We start from the raw sequence: 25573 nt of genomic DNA on the forward strand, positions 1-25573 counted from the left end.
TTAAGAGGGAGGGAGCGCCCTAAGCACAGTGCCCGGGAAGCTGCGCGTGCTGGCAGCAGCAGAGGCAGGAGCGCCGGAGGAGAAGCGGGGCGTGGATGTTCTTTCTGGGTTCCCAAGTTCTCTCCTCTGGGCCAAACCCCTTCCAATCCACCAGAAAAAAGGTTTTTCCTCTTACCCTCTTTGTGGCCAGAATGTTCTCTACCTCATAGACGTCCTCAGCGGAGACCGGAGCTGGGGAGGTACCTGGATTGTTGGAAAAAGAATTAAGCACAACTGGTTTGAGGAGAGATACGTGGAAGGAGTTGGGAATCTGTAAGGTGGCCGGGAGTTTTAACTTGTAAGCTAGTGGGTTGATCCGCTGGAGGACTTCAAATGGGCCGATGAACCGTGGACCCAACTTATAGGAGGGTATTTTGAGACAAACATGTTTGGAGGAGAGCCAAACCTTGTCTCCCGGATGGAATTGGGGCGGATCCAGACGTCTCTTATCAGCAGGTCTCTTCATCCGCTCAGAAGATTGAAGAAGTGCTTACCTAATGTCTTCCCAAATGGTAGAAAATTCGCTGACCAGAGACTCCGCGGCAGCGTTGTCCACAGCAGCGGAAATGGGAAACGGAATCTGGGGATGTTGACCGTAGACCACAAAAAACGGGGACTTGGAAGAAGATTCGCTCTCATGATTGTTGTAGGAGAACTTGGCCCATGATAGGAGCTCCACCCAATCGGTATGGTGAGTGTTGACGAAGTGTCGGAGGTAGCTGGTAAGGATCTGATTGATACGTTCCACTTGGCCATTGGACTGTGGATGGTAAGCAGAGGAGAAATCCAGGGTGACATCCAGCAGTTTAGACGTAGCTCTCCAGAAGCGCGAAGTGAACTGGACCCCTCGATCAGATACTATGTGGAGGGGTAGGCCGTAGAGACGAAAGATGTGATGGATGAAATCCTTAGCCAGCACAGATGCAGACGGGAGACCAGGCAGAGGGATGAAGTGGGCCATTTTAGAAAAGCGGTTAGCGACCACCCAAATGACCGTACAACCGGCAGAAATAGGGAGATCAGTAATAAAGTCCATAGCAATGTGTTGCCACGGGGCAGCAGGTACGGGAAGAGGCAGGAGACGGCCGGCTGGAAGATGTCTGGGAACTTTATTGCGAGCTCAGGACGAACAGGCCGTGACGAAGTCTACCACATCCTGGCGCAGGGTAGGCCACCAGTAATGCCGGGTAATGAGCAGGAAGGTCTTCTTCTGGCCAGCATGGCTGGCTAGTTTGGATGAATGACCTCAGTGAAGAACCTTCTTACGATCCGGAACCGCTACAAACGTCTTACCGGGTGGAAGATGAGAAAGGTCCAAGGGGGCCACATTCATCACTTTGGAGGGATCGATGATATGCATAGGCTCCTCCTCTTGATCGGACGACAGGAAGGATTGGGACAAGGCGTCGGCTTTAACATTCTTGTCCGCCAGGCGGTAATGTAGGGTAAAGTTGAAGAGGCCAAGAACAAAGACCACCGGGCCTGACGCGGATTGAGTCTTTGGTAGTGTTGAGCGAACCTGCTTGACACTGCTCGGTACTCGCCCGAGCATCACACTACTCGGGATGTTCGGCGAGCACCGAGAATTTCCGGGTTACTCGGGTCGGGAGCTCGGGTCTCCGCCCTGCATGTTCGGCGCTCTTTACAGAGCCAATGAACATGCAGGGATTGCCAGCCAGTCACTGTAATGCCGCTGCCATGTTGGTTGTGGGCATTACATTGATTGGCTGGCCGCACAGCGTCACCTCGAGTATTTAAAACCGGGCGCCGCCATCTTGGACACAGACGGCTGGGATCAGACAGTGTAGGGACAGTGCTGCTGATTTAGGGAGAGATATATACTGCAAAATAGTTAGTGTAGGGTCTGTAAAGGCTGCCAGATCAAACAAACTGTCCTTGTCAGGACTAATATCCATCCCAGATATCAGGCAGGCAGGCAGGCTGTATAGGAGACGCAGTGGTTATATCAGCAAATGCTGTATTACAGTCCTGTGTGCTCATGTTGCTGAAATTGCTGGACTTAGCTCCAGGTCTCGGGGGCCAGGAAAAATCCTTTTTTTTTCATCTAAATCCTCTTTTTTTTTTTTCCTCCTTCACACTGTACAAAAACCTATCTTATTAACCTTTTGGTGTCCCCCCCCCCCCCCCAAAAAAAAGAAAAAAAAGTGTGTCTGTGACAGTTCAGACACAAATATATTTTTTTTAAAGAGTCTGGTGTAGGCCAGAGAAATAGAAGTGTGGTTTTGCAGTTCCACGGATCAAACCTCTGTATTATCCTCTTTTGGGCCATTTTTACCTAAAAAAAAAACAGTTTAAGTGTGTCGTTCACTGTTCAGCCGCAAATATATCTATTTAAAAAAGTCTGGTATACACCAGTAAATTATAACTGTGGTTTTGCCGTTCCACGGTGAAAAATCTCTATTATCCTGCTTTTGGCATTTTTTGCCATAAAGAAAAACAGTAATAGTGTCTCCTGATTGTTCAGACACCAATATATCTGTTTAAAATTGTCTGGTGTAGGCCTGAGAAATAGAACTATGATTTTGCATTTCCAGGGTAAAAAATCTCTATTATCCAGTTTTTGGTATTTTTTCCATAAAGGAAAACAGTAATAGTGTCTCCTGATTGTTCAGACACCAATATATCTGTTTAAAAGAGTCTGGTATACACCAGTAAATTATAACTGTGGTTTTGCCGTTCCACAGTGAAAAATCTTTATTATCCTACTTTTGGCATTTTTTGCCGTAAAGAAAAACAGTAATAGTGTCTCCTGATTGTTCAGACACAAATATATCTGTTGAAAATAGTCTGGTGTAGGCCCGAGAAATAGAACTGTGGTTTTGCAGTTCCACTGGTCAAATCTCTGTATTATCCTGCTTTTGGCATTTTTTGCCATAAAGAAAAACAGTAATAGTGTCTCCTGATTGTTCAGACACCAATATATCTGTTTAAAATAGTCTGGTGTAGGCCTGAGAAATAGAACTATGGTTTTGCATTTCCAGGGTAAAAAATCTCTATTATCCAGTTTATGGTATTTTTTCCATAAAGAAAAACAGTAATAGTGTCTCCTGATTGTTCAGACACAAATATATCTGTTTAAAAGAGTCTGGTATACACCAGTAAATTATAACTGTGGTTTTGCCGTTCCACAGTGAAAAATCTCTATTATCCTGCTTTTGGCATTTTTTGCCGTAAAGAAAAACAGTAATAGTGTCTCCTGATTGTTCAGACACAAATATATCTGTTGAAAATAGTCTGGTGTAGGCCCGAGAATTAGAACTGTGGTTTTGCAATTCCACGGGTCAAATCTCTGTATTATCCTGCTTTTGGCACTTTTTGCCGTAAAGAAAAACAGTAATAGTGTCTCCTGATTGTTCAGACACCAATATATCTGTTTAAAATAGTCTGGTGTAGGCCTGAGAAATAGAACTATGGTTTTGCATTTCCAGGGTAAAAAATCTCTATTATCCAGCTTTTGTTATTTTTTCCATGAAGAAAAACAGTAATAGTGTCTCCTGATTGTTCAGACACAAATATATCTGTTTAAAAGAGTCTGGTGAAGGGCAGAGAAATAGAAGTGTGGTTTTGCAGTTCCACAGTTCAAACCTCTGTATGAGCCATTTTTACCTAAAAAAAAAAAAATGTTTGAGTGTGTCGCTCACTGTTCAGCCGCAAATATATCTATTTAAAATTGTCTGTTATACCCGAGTAAACAATAACTGTGGTTTTGCCATTCCACGGTAAAAAATCTCTTATTCAGCTTTTGGTATTTTTTCCGTAAAGAAAAACAGCAATAGTTTCTCCCTGATTGTTCAGATTGTTTAAAAGAGTTGTGTGTAGGCCAGAGAAATAGAACTGTCGTTTTCCTCTTCCACGGTTCTAATCTACTTTTTATTACCCTTTTTCCATTGATAGTGCAAGTGTAAGCTATTTTACTTCCTTTACAATGGGCAAGGTGCGTGTCAAGGGACGTGGAACTGAACGTTCTGGTGATGGTGAGTGCAGAGGATGGGGCCGTGGCCAAGGTGAAAATGTGCCACAACCAACAGCCACACCTTCTCGCTCCCACTTCTTGACCGAATTACTAGGGAAGCACAGAACAACACCAGTATTACGAACTGATCAGTGTGAACAGGTTATTAATTGGATAGCAGATAATACTTCCAGTTACCTGGGCACCACCACCTCCGGTCTGTCTTCCACACGGTCAAATCTTAGTAGCCGTGAGTCTCGACCGCATACTCCTCCTCACCCCGATGCTCCTTCCTCCCACCATGCCGAGTGTCGTCAGACAGCAACAGATCCCACACTTGGACACTCTGAAGAGCTGTTCACTGGTCCACTTCCAGATTTGTGCACCTCGCCTGCTCCGCTTGAAGGGGTGGAAGAGGAGATCCCATGTAGTGATGCCCAAATATTTGAACAGCCACGGCCACAGGAAGTCAACGCTGGCAATTTGTCACAAGAGGTGGACGATGACTAGACACAATTGCCCGGAAGTGAGGAGGAGGATCGTGGTGCGCAAGTGGAAGAGGAGGAGGAGGTGGTGGATGATCTAGTAACTGACCCAACGTGGCAGGACATGCAGAGCGAGGCCAGCAGCACACAGGGTGAGGGAGGCAGAGTACCCCAACAGGCAGGAAGAAGCAGTGTGGTGGCCACACACAGAAGGCAGGCAACAGTTCCCCGTAACACCAATACGAGGGACGTTGCCAGTACAACCTGTAGGTCTTCCAGAGTCTGGAATTTTTTTAAAGACTCTGCTGATAATCCCAAAAAGGCCATTTGTACCACCAGCCATGCCAGTGACGCGCCCCCTGGGCCTAGTGTGGACGTGTGTGGGTTACCCGGAGCCGGGTCTCTGGGGGGGTGTAGTCTCCGTGGCGGCGACCCGGTCCCGTGGCTCAGGGTGGTCAGGCCGATGGCAGTCTTTTATGGGGGGTTTTAGGTTAATTGTCCGATTACGCCACCCGTGGATTGCGGTCAGTGCGAACCGCCGCTGCAAGGCAGACCGCTGGGGCTGATGGTGAATGCAGCTGAAATAGTGTAACTCCCCACGGGAAGAGTGCAGCCCCAGGGCAGTGTAGTAGATGGTGGGGGTGATGGTGCATGGGCGTCCCAGCACTAGTAGTGCTGTATGCGGTGAGAAAGCACAGAGACAAGGTGTTGCAGTTCAGGTTCTTTACTCACAGTTCTCATCCAGGTTACTTGTGCGCAGGTAGGACCGCCCGAGCCGTGCTGCGTCCACCAGGCAAGGGGCTCGGTCAACCCCCAGGTAATTCCAGAGTGTGGCACAGGACTCCCTTCTATACCTTTCTCTGGCCGTGCCCCACCAGTGACACTACGTCTGTCCAGCTCCCGCGGGCCTTCTCTTGGGAGGGCTTCGTGCTCACCTCCCTGACCCTATGTGGTGTGCCTTTCTAGTAGGTGTAGCGAGGGATCGCACCAAGATATGATCACGACCTCCGGTTTTTGGTTAAGGATTATTCACCTCCACCAACTTGGGATCCGGTACCCTGTTCTACCAACCCGTCACCCGCAATCTCCTGGGTCCTTAGGGTTCCTTCTGCCTTCGTGTCTCTGGGCCTCTCTTGGTGTTCTGTTCCTTCTCACTTTCCTTTCTGTTCCTTTCTGTTCTTTCTGCTGGCTCTGGCCTTCACTCCAGGCCTGCCCTGTGGAGCTGGGCCCAGACTGAGCCACAGCTCCCTGTCAGCCCTCTCTGGCTGAACTCCTCTTCTCTTCCAGTGCTGGCTGGGCCTCACAGGCTAGGCCCACCTCCGGAGCAGAGCTCCACAGAGGCCCTGCTCTGTCACTTCCTCTCTCAGACTGAACACTGATCAAAGATGGTGCCCACCTTATATACCTCCCTCTCTGTGTATGAGCCCAGGTGACTTGCAGCCAATGGGCTCCTACCTATGCCCAGAAACCCAACCCCTATCTGCTCCTACATCACTGGGTTTTCCTCTCCCCTCCCCACTCCAGCCAGGGCCATGTTCTGTCGTGCCTGCATTACTGTACTAATGGGAGCACCGTTGAGCTGTCCCCCGGAAATGGGGTGTGTGTGATGCATCCAGCTTACCGAGCCCTGGTCCACACACTATCCTTACCCGGGAGTGGGATATCACACCTCTGGTTGAGGTGCAATACCCCTGTAGCGACCGAACCCTCGGGGCGCTACACCAGCATCAGCAGGGTTGACAAACCTACCAGCCTGACCACCACCAGCATGATCAGGCACATGGCAGCAAAGCACCAAACTTTGTGGGGTGAACCCCAGGGTCCACGACCAGTGTCAGCGGGTGTCACCACTGCTTCTTCCGCTGTTGTGCGTGCAATAGAACCCCCTGTTGTGTGTGCAAGGCAATCCCCTGTCCATACTGCATGCAAAGATGCCACCTCCTCTCAGTCTTCACTTGTTATGGCAGTTTCTCAAGAAACAGCATCAACGTCCACGTCCCACCGCAGCGTTTAATTGTCCATATCCCAGACCTTTGAACGAAAGCGGAAATTCGCAGCCAACGCCCCACGGGCCACAGTCCTAAATTCGCACATTTCACGACTGCCTGCGTTGGAAATGCTGCCTTTTAGGTTGGTGGAGACGGAATCCTTCCGCAACCTTATGGCGGTGGCCGTCCCTCGGTACTCGGTCCCCAGCCGACACTATTTTGCCCGGTGTACCATCCCCGCACTACCCAAGCACGTGTCCCAAAACATTGGCCGTGCCCTCAACAACGCAGTTACTGGGAGAGTCCACTTGACAACGGACATGTGGACAAGTGCTTGTGGCCAGGGATGGTACATCTCCCTGACGGCACACTGGGTAAACATAGTGGAAGCCGGGACCCAGTCGGACCTTGGGACGGAACACATCCTCCCCACACCGAGGATTGCAGGCCTTATGTCAGTCAGAGTAGCCCCCACAGTGTACAGCTCCTGCGCATCATCCTCCTCCTCCTCCTCATGTTCAGCCTCCATCTCAGATATCACCACATCAGTTACAAGCTGGAAGCACTGCAGTACTGCCTCCGCCAAGCGGCAACAGGCTGTGCTGAAACTCATAAGCTTAGGTGATAAACCTCACACTGCTTGTGAGTTGTGGACAACTGTGAAAGAGCAGGCAGATCTGTGGCTGAGACCGCCATCCAGGCATGGTCGTGTGTGACAATGGCTGTAACCTGGTGGCGGCTCTGAAGCGAGGCGAGATCACACACATACCATGCCTGGCTCATGTGCTTAACCTCGTGGTTTAGCGGTTTCTTAAATCGTACCCCGAGTTGCCAGATCTGCTCATCAAAGTACGCCGCCTGTCAGCTCATTTTCGCAAGTCAGCTACAGCTTCCGCCGCCCTTGCTGTGTTGCAGCGTTTTCAGCTTCCGTCACACCGACTGGTGTGTGATGTCCCCACACGTTGGAACTCTACCCTCCACATGTTGCAAAGGATTTGTGAGCAGAAGAGAGCAGTTGTGGAGTACCAGCTGCAACAAGGCCATCTATATTCAGGTCAGACTCCACACATAAGACCGCAGGAGTGGACCTGGATGTCTGACATATGTACCATCTTGACAAACTTTGAGGAGTCCACCAAGATGGTGAGTGGCGATGACGCCATCATTAGCGTCAGCATTCCACTTGTCTGTCTTTTGCAACGCTCTCTGCAGAGAATTAAAGAGGAGGCATTGCAGCCAGAGTATGATGAGAAGGATCAAGAAGCCGTAGCGGTCGATTACGCACAGCCCAGCCTCATCTCATCCCAACGTGCTTTGGGGGACAATGAGGGAGAGGAGGAGGAGGAGGAAGAACAGGAGCTTGTATCATGCGCTGTAGACGGTAGTACCTGTACAACTGTCATACCATCGGTTCAGCGTGGGTGGCCTGAGGACAGGGGTAGGAGGAGGAGGAGAGCATGGTCAGTCGTTATCTTGGTGAGGACACGGAAGTCTTGCCCGTTACCAGTCTGGCACGCATGGCTGACTTTGTTACGCTGCCTTAACCGTGACCCTCGCGTTGTCAAAATGTTGGGTGACAGTCATTACTGCTTGGTGACACTTTTAGACCCCCACTACAAGGAGAACTTTCACTCTCTTATTCCTGAGGTGGAGAGGTCTACCAATGGGGCAATACCAGAAGGCCCTTGCTGCAGAACTGTTAAAAAAATTCCCATCTGAACACGCTAGCGGCAGAGGTCACAGTTCGTTGCCCAACCAAGGCGTACATGCGAGAGAGACGCAACTCCAATCTAGCAGAGGCAGGGGAACACTGTCAACGTTCTGGGACAGTTTTCTCAGACCCTCCCTTCGGACAGACCCTGAGGCGCGGGGTACTCTCACAAGGAGTGGAAAGTTTCAAAAGATGGTGAGGGAGTACCTTGCCGACTGTACCTGCATCCTCCGTGATTCCTCTGTGCCTTTTAATTATTGGGTATCCAAGCTGGACACTTGGAATGAACTCGCTCTGTACGCCTTGGAGGTCCTGGCCTGCCCTGCCGCTAGCGTGTTATCGGAGCGTGTTTTTAGTGTTGCTGGGGGAATTATAACTGATAAGCGCACTCGCCTGTCAACTGACAATGCTGACAAGCTGACCCTTATCAAAATGAACAAGGGCTGGATGGGGCCAGACTTCTTATCACCACCAAATGACAGCAGAGTAACATAAAGTCAAATCCACTGTGTTATTTCAGGAGGTGTATTCACATGCACCGCTTCACACCCACACATGGGTATACGCTTCCTCATTTCGGCTGTTGTTTGTTCTTCTCCTTATCCTCAGCCTCCACCACCACTATACCACCAGGGTGACCGTGGTCCGTGTTGCCATTATTGAAAGTTCCTCCGTCCTTATTTTTGTCAGCTTTTGCTTGGAAGGCATAAGCAAAGACTGTGGGAGACCCACTCCCCAATAATGGGAATAATATTTTTAAGATGCTGTACTGTATGGCTCTTGTAAGGGGCATTAAAACTGTCTTGTTAAGCTACTGCGACCTCCACCACTGTTCCAAGGGGCATTAAAACCGTCTTAAGCTACTGCGACCTCCACGTCTCTTCCGAGGGGCATTAAAACCGTCTTGTTAAGCTACTGTGACCTCCACCACTTTTCCAAGGGGAATTAAAACTGTCTTGTTAAGCCACTGCGACCTCCACGTCTCTTCCGAGGGGCATTAAAACCGTCTTGTTAAGCTACTGCGACCTCCACGACTCTTCCAACGGGCATTGCATTTCCTCCTAATTTTAGTCAGCTTTTGCTTTTCAATGCATAGGCGAACACTAAGGGAGACCCACTCCCCAATAGTGGGTAGAAGGTTTTTAGTACGCTGTAATCCACGTCTGTTTCAAGGGGCAATGCAGTTCCTCACTATTTTTGGAAAGCCTTCCATTCAGTGGTTAGGCCAACAGTGCACAGGAGATCCAGTTGCTATAAATGGAAAAAATGGTTTAGTTAAGGCACTCTGACCTCCATGTCACTTCCAAGGGGCATTGGAGTGCCTCTAAATTTTTGGTAGGCATTGCACTCACTGTATGCCCTATAACTGCATAGCCGAACCGCTCCTTTTGGTACAGAAACATATCCTACAAGACATGTGTGGTTGACTGGCCTGATATTGATGTGAATGGTCCCTGTTCCTCCAGCTCTTTCTCCTTTGCCACTACCTCATCCATCATTTATCACCTGAAGCTTTGTTTTAACGGGAGTTATAGAACTGGGATAGTAGCAGGAAAACATCCAGCAATCCTCGGAGGAGGTATGATATGCGCCAAAACGCTGACCACCTCAGGCCTAGCTGCTACTACATACATGCACTTGCATTCCAAGAAAACAAAGCAGATGCTAACTTCTATCATCATCATCATGCTCCTCACCTTGGCACTCTGAACTCCCCTGATGGAGAAGCCAGGGCCCACTGGAGGAGTCTGGTTCTCTGGTGGGCTCGTCCAATGCTGCCCTAAAGCAGGCCAGGCTACGAAAAGTGTGTGGGAAGGTGACAGGAGATATAGGGGCGGCTGGGGACAGTTTATGGACACCCGGCCGCCCCCAGGCGGCTGGGGACCGAGTGTGGACACCCGGCCGCCGGGGACTGAGTATGGATACCAGGCCGCCGAAGCAGCCATGAGATAGTGGCCAGCTTCGGCCTACTCCAAACTAAAAGGCCCCATTTCAAGTGCAAGCTAGCAGTATGGCATTGCAGCCTGGGGGTGGGTGGGTTGCAGGCTGCACACTTACGCTTGTATTAAAAGAAAACAAAGCAGATGCTAACTTTTGTCATCATCATCATGCTCCTCACCTTGGCACTCTCAACTCCCCTGATGGAGAAGCCAGGGCCCACCGGAGGAGTCTGGTTCTCTGGTGGGTTCATCCAATGCTGCCCTAAAGAAGGCCAGGCTAAGAAAAGTGTGGGGGAAGGTGAAGAAATAGGGGCAGCTGGGGACCGTTTATGGACACCCGGCCGCCCCCAGGCACCTGGGGACCATTTATGGACACCCGGCCACCCACAGGCGGCTGGGGACCGTGTGTGGACACCCGGCCGCCGGGCGGCTGGGGACTGAGTATGGATACCTCGCTGCCAAAGCAGCCCTGAGGTAGTGGCCAGCTTCGGCCTCCTCCAAACTAAAAGGCCCCATTTCAAGTGAAAGCTAGCAGTATGGTATTGCAGCCTGCAGGTGGGTGGTTGTCTGCATATTTTCGCTTGCATTGCAAGAAATGGGGGAGGTGCAATTGAACACTGCCCTGGGACAAGGACTTGCATGGGGATAGTTGCAAGTCTGTATCTTCTGATGCGGCAAGGATCACTTCTGATGGGCACACTTTTAGGCAGTGACCTGGGAGTCAGAGATGCTTCCAGGGGTCTTCCCCGTGCTATTCCCATTTCTTTTCAGCACTGTATGCATGTGTCACACAGCACATGGCCAGATAAGGTTGTAAAATGTTAAAATGACATTTCCCGGTGAATGCATTTGTCATGGTTGAAAGCAATACAAAAGTGCAAAAACGCATGAAAAATGCTACTTGTGAACATAGCCCAAGGTGTGGAGGAGTATTTTTGTTTTTGGTTATTTATTTTAACTTATACACAAGTCTTTACCCTGGAAAAGAACTTCCTTAACATATTTCACAGGAAAGCAGTTTCAGTTTTGTTTTTGAATGTTTTATTGTGAGCCCATAAAAGTGGCTTAATACCTCTGACCACATTGTTGACAGCAGTGACCTGGAGGTCAGAAATGCTTCCAGGGGCGATCCCCATGCTGCCCCCATGTCTTTTGAGCACTGTCACTATAGTTTTGGGCACTTTTTAGGCTTCTACAGACTGCCGGGGGTGCCGCTGCAAAAATGCTCGGGTCTCCCATAGACTAACATTGGGCTCGTTGCTCGGGTCGAGCACCCGAGTATCACAGTGAGCTCGGCCCGAGCTTCGAGCACCCGAGTATTTTAATGCTCGCTCAACACTAGTCTTTGGGCATTCTGTAGATAAGCCAGGTTTTTGTGGTCCGTATAGATGACCACCGGGTACAGAGTCCCCTCGAGCAGGTAACGCCATTCCTCCAGCACCAATTTGATGGCTAGCAGTTCTCGGTCTCCTATGGAGTAGTTGCGCTCAGACGAGAAGAGCTTGGAGAAGAAGCCGCACGTTACCAGTCTCCCAGATGGAGATTTCTGGGTGAGCACAGCTCTGACTCCGGAAGAGTAAGTATCAACCTCCAGAAAGAACTGTTTGTTGCTATCTGGACGGTGCAGCACAGGGGCGGAAGAGAAGGCTTGTTTTAAGGAAAGGAAGGCCTCCTCCGCTTCGGACGGCCATTCCTTAAGATTTGCTCCCTTTCAGGTGAGCGCAGAGATGGGAGCAGTCCGGGAAGAAAAATGTGGAATGAAGAGACGGTAATAGTTGGCGAAGCCCAGGAATCGCTGAATCGCCTTCAACCCCTCCGGACGGGGCCACTTTAGGACGGCAGAGACCTTCTCGGGGTCCATCCGTAGACCAGTCTTAGAGATAATATAGCCCAGGAACGGAAGGGAGATCTGCTAGAATAGGCACTTCTCAAATTTTGCATAAAGGTGATTCTGCCTGAGCCTAAGCAGGACCTGACGAACATCCCTCCAGTGTGTGGGAAGATCCGGAGAGAAGACCAAGATGTCATCCAGGTACACCACCACGCAAGAATATAAGAGGTCACGGAAGATGTCGTTAACTAATTCTTGGAAGACGGTGGGAGCATTACAGAGGCCGAAGGGCATCACACGGTATTGATAGTGATTGTCCCAGGTATTGAATACCGTCGTCCACTCGTCTCCTTGGCGGATCCGTACCAAGTTATACTCCCCACGAAGATCGAGCTTGGTGAAGATCTTCGCGCCTTTAAGGCGGTCGAACAGCTCAGAGATGAGCGGCAGGTGGTATTTATTTTTGATAGTGATTAGGTTGAGACCTCTATAATCGATACATGGGCGTAGTGAACCGTCTTTCTTTTCTACGAAGAAAAATCCGGCTCCAGCCGGGGAGGAAGATTTCCAGATGAATCCCCTAGCCAGATTTTCTTCGATGTTCTCCGACATGGCCCGGGTTTCGGCCAACGACTATGGGTAAATACGCCCACGGGGTGGGGTGGCACCGGGTATTAGGTCGATAGGGCAGTCATATGGCCTATGACATCAGCATAGGACCAGTAAGGTGCCGGTAGACTGGATAAATTAGTCGGAGTAGATCGAGGTCGAGCCGGGCGAACCAGAACCAGGCAGGTCTTATGGCAATCCTGCCCCCAACGGAGCACCTCACCGGATTGCCAGTTCAGAATGGATTCAGGTCTCTGTAGCCAGGGTAGACCTAGCAAAAAAGGGTGAGAGTCCGGAAAGCACATGGAAGGAGATCCTCTCTGAGTGCAGCATTCCCACCTGCAGGGTTACGGGCTCCGTGACGAGCAAGATGGTCACCGGAAGGAGTCTTCCATCCACGGAAGAAACTGCCAATGGTTCAGCCAGAGATTTGGTAGGAATCTGATATTTCTGTACAAGGGACTGGGAAATGAGATTCCCAGCGGCTCCGGAGTCCAGATGGGCGGTCTCAAAGAAGCGGTTCTCTCCACAGGAGATAGATACGGACAAAGTCAAGAACGGAGAGGATTTACTCTTGCCCAGGACGACCTCTCCGAGCGGTCCTAGACACTGGAGTTTCCCCGCTTCACCGGGCAGGAACGGATCAGGAGCTCCTTACTACCACAGTAGAAGCAGCTCCCCTCAGCTCAGCGTGTTTCTTGGCGAGACTTGACCATCTTGGTCTGGTCGATCTGCATAGGTTCGGGCGAGCGTGCCCGGGGAGTTTCTGATTGGGAAGCCAGTTTCTGGGAAACAGGAGCAAGACGAGGAAATCTTCTCTCCCGGGTAGTCTCCTTAGCACGTTCTAGGAAACGGATGTCAATCCGGGTTGCTAGTGACACCAGGTCATCCAGGGTGGAAGGAATGTCCCGGCCGGCTAACTCGTCCTTAATCCGACCGGAAAGGCCCTCCCAGAAGGTGGACACCAGGGCCTCGTTGTCCCAGGCAAGCTCAGAAGCGAGGGTATGGAACCGTATGGTATACTGGGCCACGGTGAGATTCCCTTGGCGGAGACTGAGCAATGAGGAGGCAGTAGACATCCTTTGTCCGGGTTCATCGAAGACTTTCCGGAAGGCAGTGAGGAAAGCCGGAAGATCGGACACCAAGGAATCCCCTCTCTCCCATAGAGGGTTAAGCCATGCCAATGCTTCACTGGTGAGGTGAGACATGATGAACGCCACCTTTGCCCGGTTGGAGGGAAACTGATGTGGCAGAAGTTCAAAGTGCAGCATGCACTGGTTCAGAAAGCCCCGACATAGGACGGGGTCACCTCCAAAACGAGGAGGCGCAGAAAGCCGGGGTCCTAGACTGGATGCCGTGGTATTGGTAGGCAGTGGCGCTGCCGGAGCGGATGTCGCTCGACTTGGGGCGGACGCAGGTGGAACAGACAGCGTGTCCTGGCGAGAGTTGACAGACCACAGGTAGGTCAGGATGGTTTCCTGTTGGGATCTCTGACGAGAAACCTCCTGGTACAGGTCAGCAAGCGAAGGAGCCTGGGGGCCACCGGGTTCCATGGTCCGTGCAAACTGTTACGGATCTGGGTGGTGGAACCTCTGTGCTGCGGTGCAAGGAGGGATCAGAGGGGCGTAACTAGGTATCAGCTCGGACCGACCAAGGTCGTACGACGGCTCAATCGACTCCGTGACCAGGGAAGGACCAAGCAGAGGGACCAGGTGCTACTCTGGGACCAACCTTGTATGAGAGCAGGTGACTCCCACGGGTCAGAAGGCAGGGACTGACTGGTACAGCAGATGAGCACGGCAGGCAGGCTGACGGGTGATGCGGGCAGACGGACTGGCCGACACGGCAGGTAACAAGCAGGAGCCTCCAGGTAGGCTGGCTGGTAGGCACGGCAGGTAACAGGCAGGTGCTTCCAGGTAAGCGGGCTGGCAGGCACGGCAGGTAACGGGCAGGTGCTTCCAGGTAAACAGGCGGGCAGAGCCCATAGACAGACTGGTGGACTGGACTGTAGACAGACTGTCAGGCTGGAGAGTAGTCAGGCTGGCGGACTGGACTTGTAGTCAGGCTGGCGGACTGGACTTGCAGTCAGGCTGGCGGGCTGGACTGGTAGTCAGGCTGGCGGGCTGGACTGGTAGACAGGCTAGCAGCGGGACCTGAGGGCTGAGTATAACATACAAAGCTACAACCTTGCACGGGCACCTCCATTTTGGAGGAGGTGCCTTTTATATGAGAGGTCCTCCGGCCATTGGCCGGGGACTCCTTAGGACGGCACGCTGCCCCTTTAAGAGGGAGGGAGCAGAGGCACAGTGCCCAGGAAGCTGCGCGTGCTGGCAGCAACAGAGGCAGGAGCGTCGGAGGACACCGGGCAGGGAGCGCGGTGGTAAGTGGGATGGCGTCTCTGCCTGTCAGGGGGCAGAGACGCCGATACTACAGCTAACATACTGATGACTGGTGAACCGGATGTCGTCATGATGATATCAGGTCACCATGGCAACTATCTGGACCCGGCATAAACAGCAGGGTACGCTCTTACCGATGCTTGCCCCGGAAATGCTGCGATCGACTTCCATCACAGAATTTCGAGGGTTAATGTGCCGGGAGCGGTGCAGTGCACATAGTACCGGGTGTCAGCTGTGACAATCAGCTAACACCCGGCGGAGATCACCGGTTAGAATCTAACCTATCATTGTCAGCACTTCTTTATAAATTTTACCCTCTCCAATCAACTTTCTAATCAAAGTGCGCTGTTCTTCTGAACAATGTCACGAACGACCCATATTTCTCAAACTTTCAAGGAGAACTGCATGAACATGTTCTGGCTTAACCCTTAAATAAGGGCCACCTGATTCATACCTGTTTCTTTACAGAATGATTGACGTCACTTATTGAACTCCACACTGCTATTATTTTGAACACAATCCCTTTCAATTAATTATTCAAATACACAGACTCAAAAACATGCAGATAATGAATGCTGAGTCTGTTGGTTTTCTTAGAATCTTCTGCACCAACTGGTAAATTGTTTGATGTGGTAATATAATTTATACCAAAAACAGTGATTAATCTGGTTAGTCATATTGGACTGCTATTAATTTGAACACTACTGTACTTATTATAATCCAGGATACAATCTGGATTTGGGACTTGTGCTGTAGTACCTCGGACAGTGACAAGGGAGCTGTTGTCACGGTGTATGGTGGTCAAGATACATCTATACACATGCCCTTTGGGGGTTGTACGCCTCAGCAAATTTTCTGCTAAAGTGGTCAACTACTGACCGAATTTTATATGGACGATCAGAGTTAGGGTTGTCTCAGGGAGGAAACTGTGCATAATCACTATAATGTAAAAATTTTTGGATCACTTCAAATCATGTCTTTAGCATGGCCATACGAAAGGGTATGCTGTAGAGTATTTCAGTATTGCTGAAAATCTGTTTTTTTGATTATGCCCATATGTAGCACAGTGTCCCAAAATGTCATAATTTCTGCTGCATTTACAGGGGTCCATCTGGTGTATGATGACGTGGGACATTGGGTGAAAAATTGATGGGCATACAAATTTGTCTGGGCCGCCATAAGATTTATTATTTCCTCGCTGAAAAACAATTTGGAGAAGTCAATTTCAGTGAGGCATATAACGTCAAATTGAATTCCTGAGCAGCCCATCAAATCCAGAATAAGAGGCTGATAATTTTCGGGTGGTGGCATCCATATGGGATTGATTGCTGTAGGGGTTGCCTTGGTCCTAAGGCACCTTGTTGGGGGTCCCTCCTCACTGGATACGTTAGGAGGAAGAAAAATAGAGGAATTTGGAATCTTCCTCACTGCCTGAATCCGTGTCGAAGGAAAGGAATGCGTATGCCTCCTCTGGTAAATAGCATCTTCTTGACAAAAGGGCCATTTTTATTTTATTCTTCAAAACAGTGGACTCACTCACACTTGCGAATAATTCGGACGAATGAAATCTGATAAAAAATAGGATTGCATTTGGTTCAATGTTATTCTATGATTGTATTTCATCTGAGGTTTTCTTTTCAGCTCCAATCGGATCATGATCGGACTAAAAAAAAAACACCGCATGCTGCGATTGCATGCACCTATACAACTCTATGGGTGCGTGTGAAACATTGCACTGCACTCGGATGTCACTAGAGTGCAGAGCGATTCCCGCGGACTCCGTCAACAGAGGAGATGGAGAATTTACTTTCTCAGTCTCCCGTACACCTGTGCTCCGATTCGAGAAGATCGAAGCACAGAGCACTGACACTCGCCTCACGCTTGCAACAGAGCTGGAGCCAAGTGTCATTAGCATATCGTATCTGATGCAATATGCTAGTGTGACTCCGGCCTAAGTGGTGCTTTTAAATGTGTATTGTGTGGGGCTTGTGTAAAGAGTACTATTTATTATAAAAAGTAGAGAGAAAAAATGTAAAAAGTTAAAACTTAGAAGAAAATTGACAAGAAAAATCAGTAGATGTAAAAAAAATGTTTGTATAAAAAAAAAATTACAGTGACGTTCACTACACTAATGCCCAAGGCTGGCGTCAGCACCCGGCGCACCACTCACCGTCACGCATCCCGGCGCGCTATGGGACCTGTGAGCGGTGCGGTGCCAGTGTCAGCACTTGCTCCCCCCCGCTTGCTCAGGGCCCCGGTACAATACTTACCTCTCCCCGTGCCTCCACAGCAGCTCCGGTCTCTTCCGCGGCTGCTGCACTGTGACTTCTTTACACCATGCTCTCTCCTGAGCCGTCACAGGCAGGGCAGAGTGGGAAGACGCCGGCGTGGGCGAGGGGTCCAGAGGAGCGGCAGCAGGTGAGAAGTGAGGTATTTGATTTTTTTTTTTAATATATGTATGGAGGCTTGGGGCATTATATGGTGGGGGGGGGGGACAAGTGACATCCTGCATGGAGCATTATATGGGGGGGGGAACAAGTGACATCCTGCATGGGGCATTATATGGGGGTGAGAAGTGACATCCTGCTTGGGGCATTACATGGGGGGAGAGGTGACATCCTGCATGGGGCATTATATGGGAGGAGAGAGGTGACATCCTGCATGGGGCATTATATGGGAGGGAGAGGTGATATTCTGCATGGGGCGTTATATGGGGGGGAGAGGTGACATCCTGCATGGGGCATTATATGAGGGGGAGAGGTGACATCCTGCATGGGGCATTATATGGGGGGGAGAGGTGACATCCTGCATGGGGCATTATGTGGGGGCCAGTATTCTGTATGGAGCAATATATGGGGCCCATAATACTGTATGGAGGACTATACTGTCTGGTCTGCACTGTGCGTTGAGAGAATTCGCTGGTTTCTGAGCTATTGTAGAATTTACAATCGATATCGGTCATGTAATGTAAGAAGTGAAATCTTTGCATTGTACTATACCTATATTTCTCTGCGTTATCTGAGCATCATGAATTGTGGTATGTGTTAAAGAGGCCTGCTGAGACCTGGAGCCGGCCCTGCTAATGCCCTGCATATCAAGTTAATTGGCGCTAGCTATTCTTTTTCTTTTCAAAAGAAAAACAGATGTCACTGACATTGCGACGTACGCTCCCTTAATTCACTAGCTGAGAAGTCACCCTGCAATTACAATTCTTTTTTTTTTTTTGCAAAAGATAAATGCTACATCCCTACCTATAAAGCTACTCTGTACTATATTTTTCTGTAGCAGAAAATCGGACGTCACTAACACTGCAACATGCGCTACTCTGTTACCTCGCTACCAATAAAGCTATCCTGTACTAACTACTACCATTTAAAAAAATAAAAATAAATCGGACGTCACTTACACTGTGACGTCTACTGATCTAACTACACTGTGTTCCAAATTATTAAGCAAATAATATTTTCTCAGATTTTCCCAAATTACCTATATGAATTGCAGTCATTGTAATTTTCCAGTCAAATAACTATTAGAGTACAATTGAAAGGTTTTTGTACAAACTGCCTATGATAACAGTATATTTTTAAGAAAATAAAAAACTCAAACTGCACTCAAAATGCATGTTCCAAATTATTATGCACAGCAGAGTTTTCAACCTTTTCATTTTAATAAAGAACAAAAAAATGGTCATTTTTGAAATTATAAGCATTAGCAGGTTATTACAAACTGAAATCAAACAATTGTACTCTAATAGTTATTTGACTGGAAAATTACAATGACTGCAATTCATATAGGTAATTTGGGAAAATCTGAGAAAATATTATTTGCATAATAATTTGGAACACAGTGTAGATCTAAAAAATAGCACATGGCCACACCACGCACACACACTGCTATGCCTCGCACAAGTCGCACACTCAAGGCTCCGATCCATACACACAGCTCCGCTCCACACTCGGCTCCGCTCCGTACACGTCATACACACGCGGCTCCGCCTTGTACATATGCAGCCCCACCCCGCACACACGCGGCTCCGCTCCATACACATCATACACACACAGCTCCGCTCCGTACACCTCGTACACACGCGGCTCTGCTCCGTACACCTCGTACACACACGGCTCCGCTCCGTACACCTCGTACATACGCGGCTCTGCTCCGTACACCTCGTACACATGCGGCTCCGCTCCGTACACCTCGTACACACGCGGCTCTGCTCCGTACGCCTCGTACACACATGGCTCCGCTCCGTACACCTCGTACACACGCGGCTCCGCTCCGTACACCTCGTACACACGCGGCTCCGCTCCGTACACCTCGTACACGCGCGGCTCCGCTCCGTACACCTCGTACACACGCTCGGCTCCGCTCCGTACACCTCGTACGCGCGCGGCTCTGCTCCGTACACCTCGTACACACGCGGCTCTGCTACATCCACACTGTAAACCCCTCCTGACCCCACACATAACCTTCCCCTCATCCAGCACCATGACAACCAGCACAGCAGAGTCCTGCATCCACTGAGGCCCCTGATTATGTGACCCCTGACTCCTCCCCTCCTGTGACCTCATCACAGGTCCTGTGCGCACAGAGCAGCCATATATGTGGTGGCGGCTCTGCAGGTGGAGGTACGTGGAGATTCCCCATTACTGGGCGCGGCGGGCATTAACCCCCTCAGTGCTGAGAGTATTTCGGTGTTTTCCTGTTGCTACTTTCTATGACTCCTGACGTGTTGCTCCGTATTCCTCCCATAGTGCAGTGCAGCCACCCTCCCCCACACGTTATGATACCACAAGATGCCCCCCACAATATAGTACCCCCCATCGCTGCCTCTAGCTAATGGCCTAATAGACGTTTGTACATTATGGACAAATAGACCATTATTCACATGTAAAGCGCAATGGAACAAATGGCGCTATAATAATAAATAATAACATTATTGGGCATCCGGGCACCACAGCTATCCAGCAGCCCACCACAATTGAGCGGATGAGGAGGGGATATGAGCGGTACAAGGGACCCCTATAACTCTGTCTACCTTATTAGATGCCATGTTTGCCTTTGACAAGTAAACTGTCAGCATTAGCATTACAGCCGCACCTGTAACATCCCTGCTCTGTACATGTATGATGTGCTGCAAAAAAGTTAGTTTTAGTTTTTAAACAAATATTTGGCATATACGGTGCCCCATGTGTCTCCCACTTCTTCCATGGTGTTTTACAAGTGTTGGTGCCTATTTTATTTTGTAACATTTGAACACCTCTTATTTTCTGGTGTTTTTCATGTAATATAGTGAAGCCTAAGGGGAAAATGACAAAAAAACAAAACATTATATCCAGAGTAAAAAAAACAAAAACAAACTGGAGACTTTGACTCTAAATATCTCCTGTCGGCGGTGTTCTTACAAAAAAGCTTTTATAAATGCCTCAAAATTGTGTGTGTTAATCAGACATGAGATCTAGGTACGAGGGATGAACACAGCAGTTTAAAAGGCGTCATCCTCAGCAGGAGAGGACATCAGAGTGAAGTCCATATAATCTCACCAAACAATATAAGGGCAGTGCACAAGTAGCAAAGTCAATGTACAACAATAGCAATAACATTGTTGGGAAGTAGAGGCATACACTGACCTATAAGTGTCCTCTCTTGCTGGAATGGCGCCAGTCCTGCCTTCCTCTGGTGGTGGGCTGTGGATGATGCTGTTTACACTGCTGTATTCGTCTTTTGGACCTAGACTTCTTTTACCTAATAAAAATTTAATTACTTTCTACATAGCTGTGAGATCATGACCATTTCTAAAGTATTTAGGTTTTATTAGTAGATGTAAGGAAAAAAAACAATGTTCTAAAATAATAAAAATAGTAACACATTAATTATTCCACACTACTTCTGTGCCACCACTGCTTGAGTCCTCCACATCTACACGTTCTATCTCCTGATATGATTTCCGTTATTATCACCAGTAATTGTATTATTGCAGAGCAGAACTGGGCAAAGTGCGGCCCATGGTGGCCCTTCGGATGTTCCGATCAAAGGGTCGAATTCAGTGGCGCTCCACACCCTGCCCAGCATCTGTCTTTCACTGGTATCTGCATCCTCCTGATGCAGAAACTGGTGAATACAGTGATGGAACAGCGAGCTGTCAGCTCCTTTTTTTTTTATCACTGAGACTATGCGTCTGAGAACATGGCAGGCTCGATTCCGTCATTACATCGTGTGAGCTGTGCCTCAGTACACAGTTCTGACGGGAGCAGCGGGGAACAAGGTGAGGTGAGTAGCTGTTTTTTTTTTTTCTTTTTTCTAATGTGCAGTACATTGTGTGAAATTTCAGAGACATCATGTTGCATCCTAAGGGACATGGGTCGGGACATTAGGCTGTGTACTACAGGGCATGTTTGTTAGGGTGAACACTTTTTGATATGTTCACTAGTTACCTGCTCCTGGCCTAATGCATATGATCAAATGCATGCAAGAAAGAATAACATCAGACACACACAGTCGGATGTAAGCTCTCCTTGATCAGCTATGGAACAGCTTCAAGTCCCTTTCATTTAACCCGAACATAGACTTATTTAAACTCTGTAAATGGGCTCAGTTAGCCCTAGAATGTGAGTAACCAGATGTATTCAGTGGTTAATGGATTGAGCAATGGACAAGTCCATGAGCGGATCCATGAAGTCATCAGGGTTGGTCCATGAGGTCATCAGGTGGCGTGGTCTCGATCAGGTGTCTCCAAGCGACGTGTCGCTCTGTGATTGGTTAGTCCTTCTATAGAATTCAGCTTCTTCCCAAACACAAATAAAGTCTCCACCTTTGCCACATGTACAACAGGATGCAGTCATAGGTCCAGTCGCCATCTTGCATACCAGAGCATGGTGTGATGAAACAGGAAATGACAGCCATCTAAACAAGCTAATGTAAGGTAAAATAATACACTTTATGGGTCTTTTCTCTCAATCTCCTATGTCTTGAGGTTAATTAAGTATTTGATCCTATGTCTCTCATCAACATGTTTAGGGACATCATGCCGTTTCCTAAGGAGCATGTGCAGGGACATCATTCTGCATAAGGGGCTTTCTGAGGTTATTATAAAATCTAAGTAGGGCTGTGTGAGAACATCATAATGCATGGAGGTAGGGATTCTGTGGTGACATACTATGTGAGGTACATCGTACTGTGTGGAGACAACCAGTGTGAGGGGGATCTGTGGGGACATCATACGGTGTAGGGGAGAGTTATTGTGTGGGGGCTTTGTGTGGACAAACTATTATATTGTTTGAGGGTTTGGGCTTTGGGGGACATCATACTATGTTGGGACATCATATTACAACATAGTTTTGTAAGCTGTTGATTAAGATACAGAGGTTGAATAACAGGAGCGGAATAATTTAGTGCTTTATATAAACTTTACTAAAAGCAGAAAATGTATATGTTTTTTATTAGCTGCTACAGCAAAGAACACTTTACATGTATTAACAGTAGCAGCGATTCATCAGACATAATTCTGCTCAAGATTAAGTGATTGATACAAAACAATATAAATTAGCAGAATTAAATTCATTTGGTTCCATCGAACCTCCACAACAGTCTCAGTCTTTGATGTGGCCCCTTGGGAAAATTAATTGCCCACCTCTGTTACACAGGATTATTTGTGATCTTACATTGGCTCATCTTCTCCCTATTCAGGTCCCTATGATATTGGATCCTCTCAGTGGAGATCTTCTATATAATAGAATTTTCCTAATTAATCCGGCCATGATGGACAGGGACAAGATGGCGGAGAGGATATTACACCTCACCCTAGAGATCCTCTTCCGGCTTACTGGAGAGGTGAGAAATTCTGATGACGTCACATTACATCATTCTTATCTATGGGAATAACAGATGGACAGAACTGGAGAGGTGAGGACTCTGGAAATGTCTGTAGTGAGATTTATTAATGTTTTTCTCAATAACCAGGATTACACCATAGTGAAGAAGACCTCTAGTGAACGCTGTCAGGCCCCTGTGTCTGAGGGATGGGGAAGAACCCTGAGCCCAATCACGGGGCCTCCACGTCACCCCCTGATACATGAGGACATCAATGACCAGAAGATCCTAGAACTCACCTACAAGATGATTGAGCTGCTGACTGGAGAGGTGACACTGCTGGGAATGCTGGTACATTATACAGTAATGCTATGAAGGGGTCAGGGGGATGATGATTTCATTGTATGTGTCAGGTTCCTATAAGGTGTCAGGATGTTACTGTCTATTTCTCCATGGAGGAGTGGGAGTATTTAGAAGGACACAAAGATCTGTACAAGGACGTCATGATGGAGGTTCCCCAGCCCCTCGCACCACCAGGTAATAGACAGAACTAAATACAGACGGCCTATAATTATCTGTGTGTAAAGAATGAATTCAGTCCCTGTATGTGTTTCCTCCAGTTCTATCCAGTAAGAGGACAACACCAGAGAGATGTTCATGTCCTCTTCTTCCACAGGACTGTAAACAAGAAAATCCCAATGTTCCTCAGGATCATCAGGTAGATGGAGAGAAGGTGTCATGAGATCTCTCCTATGATGTGTAGACGGCTGTGAAGGTCTTGTGCTCAGTTTTGTTTTATCCACCAGTATTATATGTTTTATACTTGTGTAATAAGAACGGTGGAGATGGCAGGATTAGAGTTGATCATACATGTGATTTCTCCATCTATCTGACTTTTACAATATTTGTTTCAGGTTAAAGATCTGACCCATATTAATACTACAGAGACATATGTGAGGAGTGATGAGCTGTTTAAAGAGGAGATTCTTACAGATGACTACCCAGGTGAGTAACCACTAAATGCAGAGATGTCACAGATTCTTCTCAGTTGCCATCTGTGGCTGTTTTATCGGTAATATAGTCCAGCTGTATCCCAATCATGAGATCACCATTTTGCCGCTAGACCACAATATTGTCCTCCACCTGAAATTGTTCACATTTCATTGGACATTGAACACCCTTCTTCTATAAAGCTTACAACCTGGAGGATGCACCTACTCCATGAATTTAGAAAATGCTGACCCTTGTCTGCCCAGATCTGTAAACTACAAAGCCAAATGATAGCGAACATAGAATGTGCTGACATTAGAAAATCACTTGAAGAATATTATGATGGGCCTCTTAGAGAAAGCAGAGGGTAATGATGCTGTTGGCTTCCTAGAGTCCTGATATCTTAATGGTTGAACCTACCTTCTCTCTCTTCTGTGCTGCTGAATGTTCTCATATGGTCCACACAAGAACAGGTCCAGTCTTTCTGGCCAAACTTCGCTTTTATGATCGACAACATTAAATGTGCAGTGAGAGCCAAGTGTGAAATTCTGTACAACAGCAACAACAGATTTTCCTTTTATCTTGACTTTACAATTTTACTTTGAAGGTTTGCGATAATCTATATAAAAAACATTTGACCTGTGCCATGAGATACCTCTAAGCTGTGTGTGGTTGATGGCTGTAATATACATTTATTCACATCTGCAGGAGATGTGTTGGCATGGCACGAGCCCTGGTTTTATGGCATCAGTCTACGTTATAAATTACATTGTGTTTTCGATCCTAAGGAATTCAGATTACTGCACAATCTCTCCTGTGATGGGAGCACTAATACTTTATCAACTTTTCTAGTCAGAACTCATAGTAGCTCCAATGGTCCACCATAAATGATTGCAGCTCCATTTTAGCGTTGTAGTTCTCCCCCTGAACATATGTTCTTGTTGGGGATGTAACAAGTTTTTTATTTTTTATTCTGCTCTATGTCTTTTTTTTTTACTGGTTCATTCTGTATGATATGTTTGATTGTGGTGGGATTGGTCTGTCTCACTTATTGGCCTATCTCACTTGGCCTGTAGTCCTGGTAGTCCTTACAAAAGGTCTCCATTGTCTCTGTTAAATGCCCAATATCTAAATTTAAGAAACCTCACCTTTGCACCATTTTAAAAAGTTCTCTTTAAATGTCTAATATTTCTTCAAGAAACTAATCTGTCAGAAATTATTGACCCCTAAGATAATTTAGATTTCCAAGAGCCACCGAACCACATACTCCTACCTCCAAAGAGAAGTTTCACCACTAGTTAGTACATTTTTTACTGATGAAGACTGCATAGTTTGATCATTTCAGTAGATGTGTTATTGTCACTAGTCACAGTTTTGACTACAGTAGTTAGTGCCCAAAATACTCTGATTTAACCACTTCCCATAGCCAGTTTTTTGTTCCAAACCAGGCCCCATTTTTCAAATTTGACATGTCATTTTATGTGGTGATAACTTTGGACTCTTCTTCTGATTCCAGTGATTTGCGAAATATTTTTTCTCTGACACACTGTACTTTGTTTCTGGTAATTTTAGGTTGATATATTTTGCATTTACAGTCATGGCCAAAAGTGTTGACACCCTTGACATTGTTGCAGAAAATGAAGTATTTCTTCCAGAAAATGTTTGCAATTACGCACAACCCCAAAAATGGGCCGGACAAAATTGCTGGTACCCTCAACTTAATATTTGGTTGCACACCCTTTGGAATAAATAATTGCAATAAATTGCTTCTTATAACCATGAACAAACTTCTTACACCT

General features: G+C 47.7%; 1 protein-coding gene across 5 annotated transcripts in view; it reads left to right on the forward strand.

Moving 5' to 3' along the window:
* LOC141271796 (uncharacterized) overlaps window positions 1-25573 on the forward strand; it is a 132555-nt gene that overhangs the window by 100570 nt on the left and 6412 nt on the right. Inside the window, exons 1-6 of one of the 5 annotated variants that reach the window (XM_073681954.1) lie at window positions 19519-19603; window positions 22662-22805; window positions 22935-23114; window positions 23198-23321; window positions 23405-23502; window positions 23699-23789. In XM_073681954.1, coding sequence (XP_073538055.1) covers window positions 22668-22805; window positions 22935-23114; window positions 23198-23321; window positions 23405-23502; window positions 23699-23789 — 631 coding nt within the window. In that variant the 5' untranslated portion in view covers window positions 19519-19603; window positions 22662-22667. Of the gene's footprint in view, window positions 1-19518; window positions 19604-21124; window positions 21246-21678; window positions 21898-22661; window positions 22806-22934; window positions 23115-23197; window positions 23322-23404; window positions 23503-23698; window positions 23790-25573 lie in introns of those variants that run through there. The other 4 variants (XM_073681951.1, XM_073681956.1, XM_073681955.1 and 1 more) reach the window with 4 other exon arrangements.

Source organism: Phyllobates terribilis, unplaced genomic scaffold (genome assembly GCF_046119375.1).
Source record: "Phyllobates terribilis strain yellow unplaced genomic scaffold, ASM4611937v1 Scaffold_5__5_contigs__length_657084704, whole genome shotgun sequence".
Lineage (NCBI taxonomy): Eukaryota > Metazoa > Chordata > Amphibia > Anura > Dendrobatidae > Phyllobates > Phyllobates terribilis.